The following is a 22280-nucleotide window of genomic DNA, read 5'->3' on the forward strand; positions in this document are numbered from 1 at the left end:
TTGTCATTTTATGGCCACCTTCCAGGGGAAATTTGGCTCTCGGGAAATTTGCAAATCAAATATACCGATCAAAATGCCTGAACAGAGAAAGGATGTAAATATTTACTTTTCAATCCCCTGAATTATTAAAGATTTCAGAAATGTTTGATCTGGCAATATGAGAAGCAGGACAGATAGTTAGCCTGCCAATTTGCCGTGAGGGAAAAATTGATCAACAGCAAAGAACTGAAACCCAAGAGGATTTGGTGAGGTGTTATTAATTGAGAATAGAATCCAGCTGGGAAAAGGAAGTGAAGAGCATTTATCTTTCATAGTATCAAAAAAAAAATCTCCAAACAAAGGAATAAATACATTTAGAAAATATAGTTTACAAGTGATTAAATTGTGTAACTTTGAGAAGGGTGTGTGTGTGTGTATGTATGTGTGTGTGTGTGTGTGTGTGTGTGTGAGTGAGTGTATGTGTGAGTGTGTGTGTGAGAGAGAGGCAGAGAGAGAGAGGAAGGGAGAGATGCGGGGAGAGAGAGAGAGAGAGAGAGAGAGAGAGAGAGAGAGAGAGAGAGAGAGTTGGCAATCTGACTGAAAATACCAGCTGCATAGAACAAGTCTCCTGCCCTTTAATTTACTTTGGTGGCAATTCTAGCGTTGCCACTAGTTCGGTGTATGCCTCCACCCTGTCTTCTACCCACAGAACTACAGCCTATTTTCATTCCTTTATGAAGTAAGTACTTAATAGCTACCTGCTGTCTTTCGGGCCATCTGCTAGACACTCTGGGCTGCATCTGTGAATAAAACAGGCATGGCTCTTGTCCTCATGAAGTCTATGCTTGGGTAGGGCAAGACAAAAGATAGACTAGGAGTATAATAAAACCATAGGCTGTGTTTGATAATACCAAATTCGGTTAAAAAAATATCAAAACCTGCTTTGCAAAGTAAGACAAAGAGAGCAGGACTGCTGGGAGCAGGGACTTTTAGATAGGGCAGCGAGAAACTGCTTCCCTTTCTGAGAGCCATAGAGTTGGGCAAGGTTAGCCCACAGGCATCTCTGGGAAGAGAACCCCAGGACAGTTGCAGGACCACTAGGGGAAGTACCTGAGGAAGTCTTTGTGAAGGAAGGGAGTGAGCTGCACAGAAGGGACAGAAGACCAGATATGGGTTCTTTCACAGACCTGGAACATTTCACAGGACAGATCCTCCAGGACTCTGTTGGTTTTTTACGCTAGGTATAAAATCAGGGCATTGCAGTGTTCTAAGCATCAATGCCATATCTTAGTCCTTCCTTGGGGGGGGGGGGGGGGGGTGAAACAATGCTGGAGGCATCACTCAACTCTCTGCAGGTGGACAGTTCAATGCTAGGTCCAGCACAATGGTGCTGCTCAGGGTCCTTCAGGACAGAGCTGGCCTTGCTCGGGAATCACGTAGTACCAGGGCTGAGACTCGTGAACTACACATGTGTTAGGGCACTCTGTACTTTTCCAGGTGTGGGGACGAATCTTTCAAACCAGGGTCACCAACACAGTTTCTTAGGGAAAGAAAGAAGGGATTCAGGTGTGACTCCCCTCCTTTTGGGGTACCTAAAAGCCTGGAAGAAGAAGGGACTTGTCATGTATTGGGTTGGTGGCAACGGGTATGAACAAAATATGAATTTGGTTCAGGCAATGTTTAGCTATCAAACAGGGTGCTGTATACTCATATCTGGAGTTCATGGAAGATTATCTGAAGTAGAGACAAACTAGGAGCTTATTGATAACCAAGGTGTAAGCAGAAAAGAAGCAGAAAAAGAACTAAGCCTAGAATCTCTCCACGTAAGGGACAATAAGAGTTCCCAGGAAGAACCAGCGGAAAGGGGACAGCAATCGGAAAGCAGCAGCGTTTGGGGGAACAGAGGGAGCTAAATTTCCAGCTAGTCAGATGACCCCAGCGGCCCTGGGATAGGAAGGTTAAAGTCGGATGTAGCCTGAGGAGTTCTTTTGTCATCTTGACATGAGCAATAATCTCACTGGTTTTTGACCCAAGGAAGGGGTGGGTATGGACAACTTACTGGAAGAACGTTGACAGGGAAAAAGAGTGGAGTCTTGAGAAGGCTTTTAAAAAATATATATGAAAAAAAAAGCAGCATGTGTGTACATTTATGGGAATGCTCCAGTGAGAACAGGAGAAGGAAGCAGGAGGGAGAGGTAAGTTGTGGGAGCAGCGACCCTAAGGGGGGTCAGCAGCTGTGCAAGGAGGTTGACCCTGCAAAGCAGGGCCCCGGTCTGCTGCGCATGGCAGCTGCATCTGCAATTCGGAGTGCTGCCCCTGAGTGGGCCCTGGGCTCGCTTCCTCTCTCACCTCTGCTTTCTCTCCCTTGAGCTTCCCTGGGGCAGCTTTTCCACCGGGATTCCTCCAATTGGAGGCCTGAAGCTTCCCTTTTCCAGCAATCACATCAGAAAGGAGGGTCCGTGTGCCGTCACCACAACTAGACCTTAAGACTTGCCCCACTGGCCTGGCTCAGACGACCTGCCTGACCCTGTCATAGTCACCGTGACCCCTGGCAGCAGTGCTGAGATTGGGACGTGAATCTCAAGAGATCAGCCATGCACTCCGCGACCAGAGCTGTTAAGAGGTTCTAAATGATGACCCAGGGGCACTGCTGGCCATTTAAGGGAGCCAAGCAAATCTTGGCCTGATGCGCCTTCGGTGGCCTCCTGTTGTGTTGTTGCATTTCAATGTCAAGATGAAAATGACGCAGCCGAACTTGGCCTCCTGGGGGAACCTTGATGAAGTCACATGTGGGGGGATAAAGAGGAATTTATTGACAAGGGTAGTGCTCCTGTGATAATTTTAATGAAGTTCATGTTTTTTAAAAATAGAATATAGGTGTTGGAATGGCAAAACAGATTGTTTGCTGTGCCCCTTGAACACTTCTCCATTATAACCTTGAGAAAAAAATGTGAGCCCCAACTCATCACTAGTTGCAAAGTTGACACTTGCATCACAACACCCTCTCTGGTGACCATGAAGAATGACAGTCAAACTATTTAAAATCATAGCCGCTGATTGAAAGGATTGTTTTCATTGTTGTTGTTGTTGTTGTTGTTTTAGTTTGGGGCCACATCAGTGGTGCTCAGCACATAGTCCTAGCCCTATGCTTGGGGATCAGTCCTAGTGATGCTTCGGGAACTCTATGTGGTGACAGGGATAAACCTTTTGCTGTGTGCAAGGCTCTTTGGCCCTTTTGAAGAGTTAACTTTTTCTGGCTTTCTTTCCATGTGTCTGAAATTGGTGATATCTAATAGGCAGACTAGGACCTTAAGCCAGCATTTCTTTTTAAGTCACACCATATAAATCATTGGAATATATTCTTGAAATAAAATATAATACTACAAGGCCATGATAGTGCTGTAATTATTTCAAAGATATAAATCTGAAATGGGGGTGATGTTGAAAATGTGATCCTCACACAGATTAAAATAATTTTAAAAATAAGTCAGTTCTGAGCTGGGGAATGGCTGAGGGGGCGGGAATGGGTCTGTACCACGTGCTTACAGAACCCCCATGGCACCCCCATCCCATCACTGCCTGCTCAGAACGAAATCATAGGGGACTTCCAGAACAAGTGTAATCTATGGAAATGGAAGCAGGTGCCCCAGGCCGGGGTTCTGGTGGCGGTTGACTTTCAAGGTCCCAGTTTAGTGGGTGAGGGGGCGCCAAGCAGGTACAGACTTGTTTTGGGGGGCGGCGACTAGTTGGGCTGGTGCTCGCTGCGGAAGTGGAGGCAGGTGCCCCGGGCCAGGTCCTGGAGGTGGCTGGCTTTCAGGGTCTGAGTTTAGGTGGGGAGGGGGCGGTAAGTGGGTACAGACCTGTTTTGGGGGGGGCGGTGACTCGTTGGGCTGGCATTCGCTGTGGAAGTCACAAGTGTCTTCTGAAGTTGTCCCCAGGCCCCCTGAACATAGTTTCTGAGTCTTAAAAAAAAGTCTACTCTTATGTATATAAAAAAAATTATCTTGACTTGGGAACGCATACTTAGAGTTTGAATCTTGTTTTATTTGAAAAGGAGATGTTAAACCATTTCAGCTTACTCAATCGTTTAAATAATTGAATTTAGTGCATCCCATAAAATTTCTAGTGGAGAACTTAGCATACAGTAGGCACTGTGTAATTTTTAGTTTGGTTTTATTTCCTTAAAATCCATAGCAGCATACAGCATACATTATTGGAAACAAGTTCCTCAAGAATTAGATGCAACCCACAGAAGAGATACTGTGTTCTGTGGTCATTCGGTGAGTTGGTCTCTTCAAAGCTCAGCTTTGCTTTGATCCTAGTTCTTTGGAGTTCACAGCAATCATAATTGTCTTGCAAATGAAAAGGTAACATCTACCATATGCTGTGTGCAAAAGAAATCAATAAGTACTTGGTGGACTTTTAAAATTTAATTCTCAAGCAACGCTTCACCTTTTGATGTAAGAGGAGATTTTTTATGAAGATTTTTATTTTTTTTTAATGTGAATCTTTGGCCTGTCATCTGAAATCAAGCTATGTTTCCATTGGAAAAGATTTATGGCACTTTATCAGGTTGAATCTCCATAAAGAGGTCAAGGCAAGTATCGAAGGATGGAAGAGAGAAAAGAAAACTTTGAATATGGGGAAGAACACGAACAGGGTCTAAGTGTTGGGTTTTGTTTCGTGCATTGGGTGTGAGTTGGAGATTGTGGTACACAAAGATGTCCATTGATCACACTAAGAACAATCAGTTGTGATGCTAAGTGGCACCAGTTTTATATTGGCATCTGAGAAACATCATGTAGAAATTCATTTAAAAATGAACTGCTGGGGGCCAGAGTGATAGTACAGTGGGGAGGGTGTTTGCCTTGCATGCAGTTGACCCGGGTTTGATCCCCAGCTTCCCATATGATCCCCCGAGCTCCACCAGGAGTAATTCCTGAATGCAGAGCCAGGAGGAACCCTTGAACATCACCAGGTATGAGCCAGAAAGTCAAATAAATAACATTTTAAAAATGAGCTCCATTTGGTATAGCAATCTAGATAGAGTTCACCATTTGCCTTCATTAGCCATCATTTTCTTCATTAAGGAAGTAAAGGTGTCCCGAAAAGTATGTCTGTGGGAAGTGAGGTGGGTGGGCAGTGGGTTCAGACTGGTGTCATCTGATGTTAACTCCCGGCACATTTTATTTCCACTAACTGTTATCCCTACCTTTTGTTGTCAAAGACTGGTTCTGCCGATGCAGACCCAGTTTATCATATTGATGTCTTTGCATTTTCATTTTGACTCTTCAGCATTTGATTTAAAATAAGAACAAGTAAACATTGTATCACACACATGTACAGTATGTGCATGCATGCATGTGTTTGTGTGAATGTGTGTGTGTGCACATGTATGCTTGAAGAGCTGCACAGTAGAGTTGTCCCCACAAGAGATTTTGGGAATCCTGGTGACCGACTTAGCCTGCTGAAATGACTTGGTGAAGTCTTGGAGCACCTGAATTTTCATGACTTGATTGCTGTCCCTCCTTAGTGGGATGGCCTCATTTGCATAGCACTAGTACCTTCTCACCACAGGTGAGAGATTGAAATGTTCAAGGTCAGTTAGCTGCGACTGTTTGCAATGTCTCAAGTCAGTTAGTGCAGCCATAACAGTGAGTGATGCTGCGAGAAGGAGCGGCTCGTGAGGTTCCTCTTCATCCTGATGAGAATTGATGATCCAATTTTAACTCACTAGAACCACACGGATTCTTTTTCCCTCACTGTGTCTCTCTCATGTTCACTTTTAAAGTACTGGTCTTTATAGGAATGTCCAAATGCCAGAGAAATGCTATGAAATTTCAGGCGGAAAACATGTATCCTCATTACCATGGACTTCTGGCCATTAAAATCTACTCGAAAGGCCAAAAAAGCAAAAGTAATCAGTATTTTCTCCGGAAGTCTAAGCTGATGGAGATAAAATCTCAGATGTAGAAATATCTGAACAACGTGAAGTTTCTCTGACTGACTAGGGGGCTCTCCATTCCCTTTTCCTCAGTTTTCCTCCTGTTAAAGTAAAAATTCATTCTTAGGAAATTTGGAGATCAAATTGAGTTTTTAAATAATTCAGAACTGGTCACTGTTCCATCTTTCAAGGGCAAGTAGGGAAAAGTCTTTATAGTTAGGAAGAGGTGAGGAATGAAATCATTAGCAGAAGAAAAGAGGCAAAGTCATCTTCCCTTTGGAGGAGACAGGGGGCACTAATCAGCCAGTGAGTGACCCACTAGTGCTGACCTGAAAGAAATTCCTGATTAGCTTAGAATCCCACTCTTGGAAGAGGCGAAAACTGCAGATAGGTTAGGGGTTATGTCATGGGCATGCCTGGTGTAAATGGTTTCATTTCAGCACTGACAGGTGTAGTCCCTGACCCCTCCCCATTAAAACAATGACTTCATGTAGCACCTGGTACATGTGTGAGTGTGTGAATGTACACAAGGATGTATGTGTGTGTATGTGTATGTTAGCGCTACATGAAGAAAAACAGATTAAAAAATCCAGAGTTATGAATTGAAGCAGAAAGAGCACTAAAGATACGTGGGAGAACATTAGACTTAAGAAGACTTTGACTTCCAAACTATGAAAATCCCTGGAGGCAGAACAGTAAAATTAAGTTAAAAGCATGGAGAAATAGTAAGGGCATGTGCCTTGCATGCAGTTGACCCTGGTTTGATTCCTAGCATACCTTGTGGTCTTTCTGAACACCACTGGGTGTGGTCCAAACTACAAGTCCCCTAAAATAGATTCAGTAGAAAGGCAGAGGGGAATAGTCACCCATTTTCTTCTCTAGTCATAAGACTATTCTTCAAAGACATGGTCTGTTATTTGGAGAGAGAAATGTTGGTCCTTCCACCTGCCCCCTAGAGTCCCCAACCCTAGTCTCACAGGTATCCTTCCTATATCCACAGGGCACTCCAAATCTCATTTATGTATCATGAGAACATTGGAGGACATACTTATGCCCGAATGAACAGCCCCTGTTCTTCTCCACCTCTCAGTAGAGTGGATTGAATTGTTCAGATGTTCAGTATGTGACTACCATCTACTAGGTAGATTGCTTTGAGAATTAAGTAACACTCCCTTCCGAGTGTCTGCCTCAAGGCATGCGCTTGCTCAATAAATGTTAAGTAGTACTGTAGTCAAATTAGTGCAGGAGGATGGATGGAGTTTCATTACATTCTGAGAAATGATCTTGCGAGGAGGAGTAAGCTCAGACTTGAAAACGATGCTGTGGGAGAAACCCATGGGCCCAACGACAGAAGGGTAGATGAAAAAATGGGGGTTTCTTATTGTACAGTGGAAGGGCAACACTTGGATGGAACTAGACTGGGTCATGTTAAGTCAGGGAGAATGGCAAGTGTCTGATGAGGGAACTTCTAGGTGGTACCTGAAGAAACAGAAAAAGAGAATGGACAAGTGTGTAATGGAAATGGATACTCGGATTCTAACAGTAGAGCTGAGAGGATCAGTAGGGATAGGATTGAGGGGGAGGGGGAGGGGAAGAAAGGGATGGGCTGGCCTAGAAAGGACATAGGGTCAGAGGTGGAGGGGGTTAGGCCCTTTGGTAGTGACAGTTGTCCCATGGCTTTCTACACCCGAAGCACAGACATTAGCGCTATTGTATAGTGCTATCCCCCTTGTCCCACCCTTGCCCCCATTTTGGGGGGAGGAAAAAAATCAATGTCAAGACAGTGAAAAACAAGCAAACCCAATTTGACAACAGGGGAAACGATAGTTTAATACATTCTTTTTAAATTCTAAAACTAAATTCAGAATGACTCTTTGAACAATTCCATCTAGGATTTAAGACCTTCCTGTGTGATTTTTGTCAGGGTACTCTTCAAGGTGCTCTTCAGATCACTCCAGAGCAAATCCTCTTCATTTGGCTAATAGGTGGTCGGGGTGGGAGTTACTCCTAGGAAACAGCCAAACTTTGCAAAATAAATGATAGTAGGGCTGGAGTGATAGCACAGCGGTAGGGTGTTTGCCTTGCAAGCCACCGGCTTGGCCGAGCTGGGTTCGATTCCTCCACCCCTCTTGGAGAGCCCAGCAAGCTACCAAGCCTGGCAAGCTCCCCATGGCATATTTGATGTGCCAAACACAGGAACAACAAGTCTCACAATAGAGACGTTACTGGGCCTGCTCAAGCAAATTGATGAACAATGGGAGGACAGTGCTACAGTGCTACAGGACATCTTGAATTTAGTCGGAACTCATCCTATGTCTACCCAACAGACCCCTTTTCTTAATGAAGATAAGAGCATTTTCTTTTAGCCTAAACACGGTGGAAGATCAGGAGTATTCCACCCATCCTGCTTACTGGCTAAAGTCACAGGATTTTCTGGGCAGATCCAGGAAACATTAAATATAAAAACACCTCAAAGAAATTATACAATGTGTAAATATTTTAGAACCTAAGAGAGGGACAGGGTAGGAATGATGATCAGTGGGTAAGGTATTTGCCAAACATGTCGCCAACCTGGATCTTATTCTTGACATCCCATGTGGGTCTCCCAGCTCTACAAGGAGTGATTCCCTGAGCACAGAGCCAGGAGTAAGCCCCAAGAACTCCCAGTTGTGGCTCAAAAGAAAATGAGAGAAAAAGAGACAGAGAAAGAGAGAGGAAGGTATGGGAGGGAGAGAGAGAAGTGGGAAAGAGAGAGAGGGAGGGGGAGAGAGAGGGAGGAGATGGAGAGGGAGGCCGAGCATTGTGCTTTCAATTTATGGGGGAGAGAATTTGAGTTATTCCAAGACAATAGAGAAATTCTAGAAGTATTGTGTTAACCAGAGATGTTCAACTTAGGTCTCACTGTGGTGGTGCCTCAGTATGAGAGAAAATGTCTATTGGGCATCACTTTATACTACGGCCTATGGTCTGCATTTATCAAACAAGGCTCAGCCATCAAAAATTATGCTTGGGGCTGGCAGATAGTATAGTTGGTAGTGCACTTACCTTACATGTGGCCAACCCAGGTTTAATCCCTGGCACCCCAGTAGTCACTGAGCCTGCCAGGAGTGATTCTTAAGTGCAGTCAGGAGTAAGGTCTGAGCAGAGCTGGGTGTGGCACCCCTCTAAAAAATAAAATAATGCTTGAATAAAAATTGCACAAATTAATGCTAATATGTGTCTAAAATTTCAGATATCAGCAGAGCCAATTCATTCCCTTTACAAAGAAAGTAAAGGGAATGAAAATACACAGGTTCTTATTTGGTTGAGTAATTGATACCGTATTTGAATAGATACTGATTTTTACTTAATTATGGATCAAGAATTGTGATGAACCCTATTTCATGACTTATAATGATAAGGTATTACTTATAGCAGTGTCAATATTACTTAAATTAATTCTCTTCAACACATTATAATATTACAGAAAAAGAGTGAAACATCTCAGGACTAAAAGTAGTCACATGTGTAGTTTTCTGGAAAGCATTAGAGAACTGACACAGTCTTCTTGCCCCATAGTTCCTTGGATGTGAAAATACTGTTTGTTCTACCTCTGAGGCCCTAAGTGCAATTTGCTGTTCCCCAACTGTCCCCTACCACCTCCAGTGATAGTAGGACAGTGATGAGTGTCAACTGTCCTGGAAGTCGGTGCTGGTTGTTGTTAGATTGTTTTCCAGTTTCTGTAGCTTACATGGTGCACCATGGCCAGTTTCAAACATAGATGATTTTAACAATCAGCTTCAAGATTTCTCAAAATGTAATCCTCTCTTACACTCTCTGGGGTACTGGAATGCTCCACTGTCAATTGTATTATTGCTATCTGCACCTTCCTCTCCTGGAACGTTCTTCCCCTGGTGTCTCAAACATGCTTCTTGGTTTCTGTTCCTCCTTAGAAGACCAAGAACATGGTGAGGGCAATGGCTGTTCTCTGGCCATCTTTGTATTTTCAGGCTTAATGCTGGACTTCTCTCCTGGCAGTGTCTAAAACATAGACATAAATGATCAAATACCCATCTCTCCACCAGTGCCCATTTTCCACCACCACGGGTCCCAGTGTCCCTCCCACCCCCATCCCCCCCATCCCACCCTGCCTCTGTGGCAGGGCATTCCCTTTTGTTCTCTCTCTCCATTTGGGTGTTGTGGTTTGCAAAAGAGGCATTGAGTGGCAATCATGTTTGGGCTAGAGTCTACTTTCAGCATGCTTCTCCCATCCTGGGAGGATCCTCCCAACACCATTTATTTGGTGCTCCCTTCTCTATCTGAGCTGCCTTTCCCCCTAGCATGTGTGGCTGGCCTCCAAGCCATGGAGCAAAATTCCTGGTACTGTCTTGGCCACTCTTGGGTGTTGGTCCCCTGGAGGGATACTGGGACCCGTGGTGGTAGAAAATGGGCACTGGTGGAGGGATGGCTACTCGATCATTGTATAACTGAAACCCGAGCACAAAACTTTGGAAGTCTACAACTGTACCTCATGGTGTTTCACTAATAAAATTTTTTTAAAAAAGTAGAATATAAAAGCAAAAAAAAAAGAATAAAACATAGACATCAAAGAAAGTCTTCTAGTTCCTCCATTATGTGAAGAGGTATAATCTGAGGCAAAGGGACGCGAGGCCACATCATTAGCTTACTCACTCTCAGGACTTTGCAGATCATTTCCAAGAGTAAACATGAATTTCTACCCCTCAAACTAAACACTTTAAACATGTGATGAATTTAATCTGAGTTAGCCTGCCCTTGTCAGGACCTTCCCATAGACCTACATTTAAAAGTATTTCACAGAGACTTGACCGATATTAAATTCTCTCTTTTTTATTTTTTTCCTCTACGATGATGAGAAATGATAAATTTCTCACTGTGGGAAATGTGGCTGCACCTTCCGTTGCAGAATACCATCTTACTGGCCCTCTCCGCTGCTGACCTATACTTTACAGTGAATTCTTTGCCAATTTATTTTCCCGTTTCTGTTTCTGTCAAAGGTGCTGGTGGCTGGTCCCCGCTTGTGTCAAACAAATACCAGTGGCTGCAGATTGACCTTGGCGAGAAGATGGAGGTCACCGCCGTGGCCACCCAGGGAGGATATGGGAGCTCCAACTGGGTGACCAGCTACCTCCTGATGTTCAGCGACAGTGGCCGGAATTGGAAGCAGTACCGACAGGAGGACAGCATCTGGGTATGTATGTTCCTTTCCCCCAAGCCATGACTCTTAGGAGTGGAGTCGCCACACTCCCTGCCCTCCCCCCACCCACGCCTCTCTCTGTCCCGCTGTGGAGAAGCAGAATCTTTGGCATTACTCAGAAAACAGCTTTCTGGAGAAACTGCTGTAGTGTCAAATGCCTAATAGAGCTTTATGGTATCGTTTATGACCATGCTAAAGGTAACTTTCGTTTTGCAGAGTACTTAGATATTGGAAACAAGTGTCAGTCCACTACCTAGTTTGGAAGTATAAGAAATAAATAGAACCTGTATAAAATTTTATTTGGTGGGGGAGGCTGTAGAGATAGTACAGCAGGTAATGCAATTGCCTTGCACACAGCTGACCCGGATTCAATCGGAGTCACTGTGTGTGGTCACCCAAGCACTGTCAGAAGTGACACTTGAGTCCAGAACCAGGAGAAAGCTCTGAGCACCCCTTAGTGTGTCCAAAAACAAAGAAACAAAATTTGTAACGGGGAATGTGTGGGGTTGGGCTGTACCTGGTAGTGCTCGGGGGCTACTCTTGGCTCTGTGCTCTGAGATCACTCCTGGCAGTGTCAGAGATTGAACTGCGTGTAAGGCAAGTGCTATACTAGCTCTCTTGCCTACTAATTCTTTTTAAAAAGCTTTGTACAAAATGCAGAATTTTGCATGATCTTTAAGATTGGTCAAAAGAATTACTCCTGGGTCAGAGATATAGCCTTAAGGGTTCCTTTGCCTGAGCTCTGTGTTTAATTCCAGCATCACTGGACCCCTCAAGTATCACTGAAGGCCCTCTGGGCACTTCCCGCCCACAACACCACCTCCTCTGACCCTTTAGTGACCAGTGGCCATGAGCTGCTGGGTGTGACTCCCAGGCCCCCTGAACACTACTTGGGAGCCTCCCCCCAAACTACCATAATAAACAGAACAGAACTGATTTATTCCTTTATTTTCCCAGTTGAGTTAGATTTCTTAATATCTCCTTCACTCTCTAGTACACACGGAGAGTTTTATGTTTTTGCAGTATGTACACTCACACACACACACTCACACACACATTTGCATGTACCCATCATGAGTCATTTCTTGCTCTTTGGAAATGCAAGACCTACTGACTGAAATCACTTTGACCATAGGCCACAGTGAGAGGGAAATCTATAGGGCATATTTCTGGCCACCAAAACATCTGTAGCAATGCACTGTCCTCCCGTTGTTCATCGATTTGCTTGAGCGGGTCCAGTAACATTGTGAGAGTTGTTGTTACTGTTTTTGGCATCTAAAATACATCATGGGTAGCTTGCCAGGCTTTGCTGTGTGGGTGAGATACTCTCGGTAGCTTGCCGGGCTCTCCAAGAGGGGCGGAGGAATCGAACTCGGGTCTGCCAGGTTGGTCGCATGCAAGGAAAGCACCCTACTGCTGTGCTATTGCTTCAGCCCACCAAAACATCATTAGATTTTAAATAAGTCCCCAAACATTGTCTCGTATTCAACCACCCGTTGTATCCATTCATTTCTACCCAGGCACTGTGGGTTCAGGAAGGCAGCCAGAGGGCAAGATGGGCATCAGCTGTGGCCTGGAGACCCTTCCTCTCAGGATACATCACACATGCGCACATGCACACCACAGTCACTCTGACTGGGACTGCAGAGAAGGTGTCAGTGAAGCCACTGTGCATTGAGGCAGGTGTCTGGGATGGGGAGGAATGATACCTAGAGAACACCAAGGGTCTGTAAACTGCATGCAGACAGCGACCCCGCTGGGAATTCCACCCTCCTCAGGGTTCTGAGGAAGTCACATGGAATGCAGTGGCATTATTTGGGACTTGCTGTGTGTGTGTGTGTATTTGTGTTTGTGTGTGTGTGTTTGTACATGCATATGCCACTGTTCTCTACTGCCTTTGAGGAAGATAAAATTGTTAGCTGCTGCAAGTTGTAGATTGGGCGCTGAGCTCTTAGCGCTGAGAGACAGAGAAGCAGCCAGGGTGCACAAGTGGATGGGTGTTCTACTTGACTGTAGAAAACACTTAATGAAAGAAGGAAGCTAAGAGAAGTTTGGTGGTGACAAAGTACTTTGTTAGTACGGAGAAGTATTGGTTTGGATATTATGTGGGCCATGGTCAACATACTGCAATCAAAGAACTATCTTTTTTTTTTGTATTTTTCTCTGGCTGAGCTGCCGGAACCAGAGAAAATGAGTAACTTAATGAAGCATCATTCTTAGCACACAGATAATTTGGAAGCCTATTTGGGCACATAATGATAATTTTGTTTGAGCAGTCGATTGCCTCTCTTTAGAAACTTCTGAGAACTCGGTTAATACATTTGAAACTCACTGGAGAAAAGGACTCTGATTTACTCACCTTGATATCTCTAAAGCGTCTGGTGGTCATTTGATGCATGTTTATTGATGTGCATTTAATTGGGAAGTAGTATTGCTCTTTCTCTGGAGTGAACAGTGGTTGGAGAGGAAGTTCCCTCTAAGCATTTTAAGTCAACTTGCCTTACAGCCAAAAGCAAGTAAAAGTTGTGTAGAAGAGTGAGAAAAACTTGATGTGAATTTGAATTAATTCCACAGAAACTCTTCGAACTCGAGACAAAATAAACAGTAACTATGAACCAGTAACAATGAAAACCTAATGAGATTTACTTATTTTAACTAGGTATTTGGATTCTTTTACGCCTTTTCACTAAACTAAGAATTGGATTTTAAACTAGATCAGCAGTGGTGAGTGCATGCTAATTATAACCTGTGTTAAATAAAACGTCTGTCTTTACTTTTGAAAAATGATAGATCAACTATAAAAATGATTTTTCCCCATTAATAGAGATTGGGTAATACGAAACCCAGGCAGTGTCACCATGGCTTTATTGAAGTTGTATTATGCAGATCAGTCAGCTTGGGGACAGATAGCCTATGTCACACAATCAAGGTAGAATTTTAGACTTCATTATAACTGTTAGTTAAAGCACTTGTTTGCATAAGTGCCCAGAAAATACTGGACTTTCCAACCTTCTACCTCAGCATCCCTCCCATTTTTTTTATTTGTTTCATTTTTGGGTCATACTTGGTGGTGTTCTTTGATTTTACTATCTAGGTCTTACTCTGGTGAACCTGGCAGGCTACCAAAAGTATCCTGCCCACATGGCAGAGTCTGGCAAACTCCCCATGGCGTATTCAATATGCCCAAAATCAGTAACAATGATGGGTCTCATTCTCCTGACCCCAAAAGAGCCTCGATTATGGCACTTTTTAAAATCTCAGGGCTAGGACAAAGGAGATGTTACCGGGGCCTGCTCGAGGCAATTGATGACCAACAGGATGACAGTAATACAGTGATACAGTGACTTGGTGGTGTTCAATGATAACTCTTGGTACTGTTTGGGGAACCGTATATAATGCTTCTGGGAATTGAACCTATGTCACATTGTATGCAAGACCCCACCCACTGTACTATCTCTTCAGATCCCCAGATATTAACAGTACCTGGCATATTGTGGACAAAGGCTGAATGCATATTAATGAGTGAATGAGGGCATGAACAAATAGATGGATGAAATACATTAATTGTGGAAGTTTTTATTTTGATCACAGTAAAAGGGACCCTATTCTTCCTCTCCAGCTTCTCTCTCTCTCTCTCTCTCTCTCTCTCTCTCTCTCGACATTATAAAACCATTGAAGATTTTTTTAAAGATGGGTCTGTCTGAAATGGAACTTGAAAAATGTCCACAGATCTGCTTTGGCTGATATCAGCACTGAGCCCCTTTTCTTTTGCAGTGGGTAGGTGGGTGTGGGGAAACTCCAGGGCCACTCAGGAAGCCCCAGGGCTGCCCTGGTGTTTTCTGCCAGCCAGGCTGTTGGCTCAGCATGAGGGACCAAGAGTGGGGGCTGCTTGGACTGTGCAGTGTCAGGCGTGTGCAGCCCGCCCTGGGTGCCGGGGACCTCCAGCAGCACTTGGGGGCTCCAGGCAGCAACAATGGATAGGAGAGTCCCACATCCTCTGTTACACACACACACAAACACACACACACACACACACACACGCACACCCTCACCCCCAACCCCCCACACCCTCAAACCAAACCTCTCTCTTTCTCTCTCACACACACATCGTCATCCCCAACTCCCCACACACACCCTTAAAGCAAACTTGTCTGTCTGTCTGTCTCTCTCTCTCTCTCTCTCTCTCACACACACACACACACACACACACTTAAACCTCTATTATACACACCAATATAAATAAACACATACATAATTCCAAATTTTCAAACATCTCTCATACACACACAACTCCAAATCCCCAAACATCTAAACATCTCTCACACACCATATACCTACTCAAATCTCAAATCATCAAACTACTGTTACACACAGGATAGTTACACCGAAGTCTTTATGTCTTTGCCCCGTCTCCTCTCCTCTCCCCCTCTCTTTCTTTCTCTCTCAATCTCTCTCCCTCTCTTCCTCCTTCTCTTTTTCCCCCTTCCTCTTCCTTTCTCTTACACGCATGTGTGCACAGCCTTTGTACCTGTTCACCTCAGTAGAACACGAAGTTCTGTCTTACACATCCACAGAACGAGTTCCACATTACTCAGGTTCCACATTTTCCGGAAAGCTTTTTCTGGTCTATCCCACTTGCTAAAGCAGGAGAAAAGAAGTACAATGAACTTTGCTCTATCTTTGGACATTTTCACCTGGAAGAACTCATACCACTTCACTGTGAAGGTTTTTTCTTCTTCACCCAAGAGTAAATAAAGTAAGTAAAGGCCCTCCCATTGATCATCGATTTGCTCGAGCGGGCCCAGTAACGTCTCCATTGGAGACTTTGTTGTTACTGTGTTTGGCATATCGAATACGTCACAGGGAGCTTGCCAGGCTCTGCCGTGCGGGCGAGATACTCTCGGTAGCTTGTTGGGCTCTCCTAGAGGGGCGGAGGAATCGAACTCGGGTCGGCCATGTTGGCTGCGTGCAAGGCAAACGCCCTACCACTGTGCTATCGCTCCAGTCCCCCAAGAATAAGCTGTAATTGCTGTTTATAGCATAAAGGATTTAGGGATTTGATAAACTTACAGCATATTTACCAAAGGGAGCTAGTGTTTCTTAACTTCCTTTTCTGCTTTTGTTATTCTTTGCCCGGTGTTTCCAGATATTGTGGGACGTATTCAAACCATACAAAAAATGTCAATTTTCTTTAAGAGTTTCAATCTGCTACTCCAGATGATGCAAATAGTTTTCTGAGAGGTAGGAAGCACATCCGGCAATACCCAAGAGTATGACGGAAAGGGGAAGAAAAGGCAGAAACATAAAGGAAAACCATCCACAAGAATGACAATGCTTTGGCGACTACTCCTCATTCTTTCATCATCCCATCCGGTTTGCAGCTCTCGAGAGAATAATAACTCTCGTATGTGGGAAGGAATGGATGAGATGTCCAGCCACTGCTTACCAAAAAATCTTTAAAAAGTAAGAGAAATGTTTTACCCTCCATCTAGGCTGTGAACTTATTTTAGTTGGACAGTAAACACATAGGTGATATTTACATACAAAACAGACTATCTCTTTTTCTACACTTAATTCTTTTGTTGTACCTCTTTCTTGCCTTCTGTTATTGTTGTTTTTCCTGCTGTGATGACCAGCTGTCACAAGTGGTGATGTGGTACTTGGGCACACTTTGGTCGTGATGTTCTCAAGTTTGGTGTTCACACGCTTTGTAATTGTGGTGGATGGGGCATCTGAAGAGGAACACTTGTTTCATCAAAGGGATGCCAATAGCGCTGGCATGTGGGGTGGTGCCAGGGATGGAAATCTGAGGCTTCACATCTAGAAGGCAGGTGGTCCCCTGCAGAGCTCTCCCCAGACAGCCTCAAAAAAAAATCTAAAAAAATTACAGTTCAGTGTTCATACAATGTAGTTTGTAGAAAATACTCTAATGGATGGCATGGAAATATTTTATAAGAAATTAGGAAATGTAAGCCCCTAAGATTGTTTCTCTCAAATCGAAGACAAAATAGAGGCCCTTAACTCCAATGATCAAAAGATGCTTCAGCTTACTACAGAAAAGCTCAAAAATGTCCATCTAACATGTAATTTTCACCCATTTAAGAACAGTTGCTGAAATACCATGAAACAAATGTGTTAGAAGTTATTTTAAATACTTCCAACATTTAGCAGGAACTTTACAAGAAACTGAAAAATTCTCTCGGATGCATGTACAAGATTTGTTTACCTAGCAGGTAAAGGGTGAGGGGTTGGGAGATACTGAATTATTTAAGTAATAACAGTTGTTATAAACAGGGATAATTTTTTTTAATGGGTTAAAGCATGGGTAGTGGCCTCCACTGCTATGTGATTGGAACACATCTTTAGCATATTTCTAAAATAAATATTTCTTATGTATTTAATTGCTAGTGTTTTATGTCACATTCTGCACTTCACTGATGAAGATAGCACAGCGGTAGGGTGTTCGCCTTACAAGCGGCCAACATGGCCGACCCGAGTTCGATTCCTCTGCCCCTCTAGGAGAGCCCGGCAAGCTACCGAGAGTATTCGATATGCCAGACACAGTAACAACAAAGTCTCCAATGGAGACGTTACTGGGCCCGCTTGAGCAAATCGACGATCAACGGGAGGGCCTTTACCTTACCTTTACCTTTACTGATGAAGATGGGGCACCCTGGAACATGGTATGTGACAGTGAAGTCGAATAACTCTCCAGGCACAAAATATTTAGGCTGATTTGATCTCAGAGGATAATTGCATCATCAACTCTGTAAGACAGATTGGGTAGAAACACCGCCCACAAATATATATATATATATATATATATATATATATATATATTAGAAAATAAGTACGGGCACAGTCACAGTCTTCCTGTTGTTCATCGTTTTGCTCGAGCGGGCCCAGTAATGTCTCCATCATGAGACTTGTTGTTATTGTGTTTGGCATATTGAACACGTCACGGGTAACTTGCCAGGCTTTAACGTGCGGGTGAGATACTCTTGGTAGCTTGCCGGGCTCTCCGAGAGGGGGCGGAGGAATTGAACCTGGCTCAGCTGGGCCAGCTGCACGCAAGGCAAATGCCCTACCATTGTGCTATTACTCCAGCCCAGAAAATAAATATATTTATATTTAATATAAAGATAAACATAAATAAAAATATTTCTATAAAAGAATATGTAATATTATATATATATATATATATATTAAGTAAAAGTAAGTCAAGGCCCTCCCATTGTTCATTGATTTGCTCGAGTGGGCCCAGTAATGTCTCCATTGGAGACTTTGTTGTTACTGTGTCTGGCATATCGAATACTCTCAGTAGCTTGCCGGGTTCTCCGAGAGGGGCGGAGGAATCGAACTCGGGTCGGCCATGTTGGCTGCGTGCAAGGCAAGTGCCCTACCTCTGTGCTATCGCTCCAGCCATATACTTTTTAATTTGGAGCATGTGGCTAGGGATCGGGTGCTAGCTGATCTGTGAGCTGCTGGATTCCTTTCTTTCTTTCTTTCTTTCTTTCTTTCTTTCTTTCTTTCTTTCTTTCTTTTGGTTTTAATGAATCACCGTGAAATATAGTTACAGACTTACAAACTTGCATGATTACATTTTGGTCATACAAACCCATCCCTCCACCTGTGCCCATTCTCTACCACTAATGTTTCCAGTATCCCTCCCCCCATCCCTTAAGCCCCTTCCCCTCCAACTACCTTCCCCCACCTATGTGGCAGGAACATTCCCTTTTACACTATCCTTTTGGGTGTTATGGTTTACTATACAGGTACGAAGTGGCCATCATGTTTGGTCCATAGTCTACTTTCAGCACGCATCTCCCCTCCCGAGCAAGCCCTCCAAGCACCATTCACTTAGTGATCCCTTCTCTATTCCAGCTGACTTTTGTGGAGCGATCCTTCTGGCCCTTAACTCTACTATCCTTAGGTGTTAGTCTCCTGTTATGTTACTTTATATTCCACAAATGAGTGCAGTAATTTTATGTCTGTCTCTCTTTTTCTGACTCATTTCACTTAGCATGATACTCTCCATGTCCATCCACTTGTATGAAAATTTCATGACTTCATCTTTTCTAATGGCTGCATAATATTCTATTGTGTAGATGTACCAAAGTTTCTTTAACCAGTCATTTGTTCTCAGGCATTTGGGTTTTTTTTCCAGATTCTGGCTATTGTAAATAGTGCTGCAATAAACATACAAGTGGGGATGTCATTTCTACTGTACTTTTTTCCATCTCTGGGATATATTCCCAGAAGTGGTATGCTGGGTCAAATGGGAGCTCAATTTCTAGTTTTATTTTTTTTTTGAGAAATGTCCATATTATTTTTCAAAAAAAGGCTGAACCAGTTGACACTTCCACCAGCAGTGAAAGAGTGTCCCTTTCTCCCCATATCTGCGCCAACACCAGTTGCTTTTGTTCTATTTGGATTCTGTTTCTTGTGCTCCTCCCATGCTGGCCCTCCCTAGCTGGCCCTTTCCCCATGTTGAGCCTTTATGTAGTGACAAAAACCTCCTGCAATCCAGTGTACCAAGCTAAGGTCTGTCACCCCAATCTCTGAGCGGGATGCCACCCTTGCCTTTCTGCCTGTGAACACACCTCGAGAAGGCCTTTGGCTGCTTCCGCCTTTCTAGGTGGCCTCGGTTGTCACATCCCAAAGTCCTATTTGAAAGGAAGGCCACAGGATTCATCTGTCTTCTCAGGTAAATCTGGTTCTTTTCCTACTTAGCTCAGAGTTTTCTGCCCGTCTGAATAGGATTAGCCTCTTAAGGTGCAGGCACCTGGGGCTGCACTGTTGCATTGAACATGGCCTTTGTCACAAGTCAGGACACTGAATTTGCCAAGCAGCTTCTCTGTCAAGACGCTTGGTTTATTGGACTTCGAAGCATCAGTGTCTGGGACACATGTATTGGGACTCATGTCAATGTGTCATCTATAGAATAATATCTGCCAACTGCCATGAATGCAATGGGAGGGAAATAGGGTGGCTTTTCCAGTTTAGAATTGATCTGTTTCTAAGCCAGCAAAATCCAAATTATTGAGAGCGGTTAGACCTAGACAGGGATTTCATAGGGGGGCCTCCTTCACCCTCACATTTAAGCTCCCTTGCCAATCCCCAGACAGAGAAGAGCATGTTTAAAGGTGCTTTACGACTTGTCTCTCATCCCCCGCCATGTGACAGCTCCCCGACAACATCCCTCCTTGCCTCCGTTCCCTCTTGTCATTGCTGTCACACCACCGGGCCAAGTTCTACCTCTGGCGTCTCTCTCCTGTCTCGGGATGCTATATTTGGAAATCTCCTGTTGGGTGTCGTTCTGCCCGTGACAGGTTTCATTATTGTTCCTCCAGATCTTGGCAAAATGAGTACCTGATGTTCCCTTTCATCACTTCCCATTTTTATTTATTTTATTTTATCTTTTGGTTTGGGGGCCACACCCTTCAGTGCTCAGAGGTGATTCCGGGCTCTGTGCTCAGTAATTACTCCTGGATGTACTTAGGATACCATATAGGAGGCTGGGGATAGAATCTGGGTCTACCATGACACAGAAAGTGCCCTACCCACTGCACTATCTCTCTGGTCTCTACCTCTCTCCCATTTTTAATTTCCAAACTTCTGGAATATATTTCCATCAGAGAAGAGGATATAAAAATATAGAAAACTAGAGAAGATGAGGACAGGGAAACGAATACTTTTAGAGTCCTTAAAAACCTAAGAGAACTGGCTTACTATTATTAAAAAGGTAATTCAATAATGTCCTCACAATAAAATTAATTTTTTAAGCAGCAATTTATCTCCCTCTAAATAAATAACGAGGTAGTGAACATAAAGGAACACATATTCTTTATAGGCACATACTTTTATACAAGAACCAAAATGAATATATGCAGGAAATACTTGGGGGAAGGGAGTTAATGAATAACTAACAGGGAAAACTTTTTTTTTGGTGGGGGAGCCCTTCTGAGCATGCGTAGGAGCCTTCCAACAATTTTTCACTGACTTGCTGTGGACATATTGACTGCTCAGAGCCTGAGGCAGTAGTGGGGGTCACCCCCAGGATGTTTAGAGAACCATGAAGTGCTGGGGATCAGACTGGGCCGACCCCATGAACAGCATAGGGTTTAACACACGTGCTTTCTCTCTGTTCTGGTCTCTCCATGGGGAGAAAAAAAATCTTAAAATCAAATATGGTGTGTGTAATGTACATATCAAAACAATATTGAGAATATTGCTAGAGGACATACACAATTTGATTAAATGCAAGGATCACAATCACTTTTTTTTAATCAAAAATACCTGTAAAGCTACTTGTTTTACTAAAATAACACCCTGAAATGAAATAATTTTGAATTTCCCATATATGAGGTGTGAGAAAATGAGAAAAGTTGATTAGCAAAAATAACAGTGGGAAGGGTCATCTACAAACTAGGGCAGCTTTATAAATCCACTAATTAGAACATGTTGAAATGCGCACATTCAAACACAGTGGGAGAACAAACTAGAATCTCTACAAGTAAGTTTTATAGATGTAGGCTTTTTTTTTCCTAAGATGGAAGATAGACTTAGCGTTGAATGAGAGGAAGTGTAAACTGGTGTGAAATGTAGTAAGCTACAGGTTTGAGAAAAAGAAATAACATTTTTATATCAAGAGAGTGTCTGTACAAATCACCTAATCAAAAGCATAAAGGTGTAAGAAAACACAGGGCACTGGAGAATTTGCTTTGCAGGTGTGGGGGTCTGTGTTCAGTCCCTGGCACTACTTGGTCCCCGACACTGGGGGCTAGAGCCCTGATGGCATCCCGCCCCCCTACCCTCCCCTGTCTCCTACAAACCCCAAGCTGAACAATTGCATCCTGAGCTGAGCATTGAACCATCCAAGCATCCCCAAAAGAGGCCCCTGGGTCCCCTGCCTGAGAGACTCCTCCAAAGGAAACAGAATATTGTATAGAACAGAATATTGCAAAGACTGTCTTTCTAAGCAAGAAAACCAGATCCGAAAAGATGGGAGGGAGTGAAGGAGGGAGATAAAGGGTGGTGATACTTTGAAATTTTCAGGAAAATATAGTCTGAACCACATAAAATAGAGTATGAATCAGGGAACATTTGTCGCGTGGACAATAACACTGTATTTTCATACGG

At 43.6% G+C, this 22280-nt stretch overlaps 1 protein-coding gene across 1 annotated transcript in view; it reads left to right on the top strand.

Moving 5' to 3' along the window:
• The window catches only part of CNTNAP4 (contactin associated protein family member 4), a 287713-nt gene that overhangs the window by 74116 nt on the left and 191317 nt on the right, over positions 1-22280 (top strand). Inside the window, exon 3 of the mRNA XM_056135853.1 lies at positions 10939-11132. Coding sequence (XP_055991828.1) covers positions 10939-11132 — 194 coding nt within the window. The remainder of the gene's footprint in view (positions 1-10938; positions 11133-22280) is intronic.

Source organism: Sorex fumeus, unplaced genomic scaffold (assembly GCF_029834395.1).
Source record: "Sorex fumeus unplaced genomic scaffold, SorFum_2.1 ptg000122l, whole genome shotgun sequence".
Classification (NCBI taxonomy): domain Eukaryota; kingdom Metazoa; phylum Chordata; class Mammalia; order Eulipotyphla; family Soricidae; genus Sorex; species Sorex fumeus.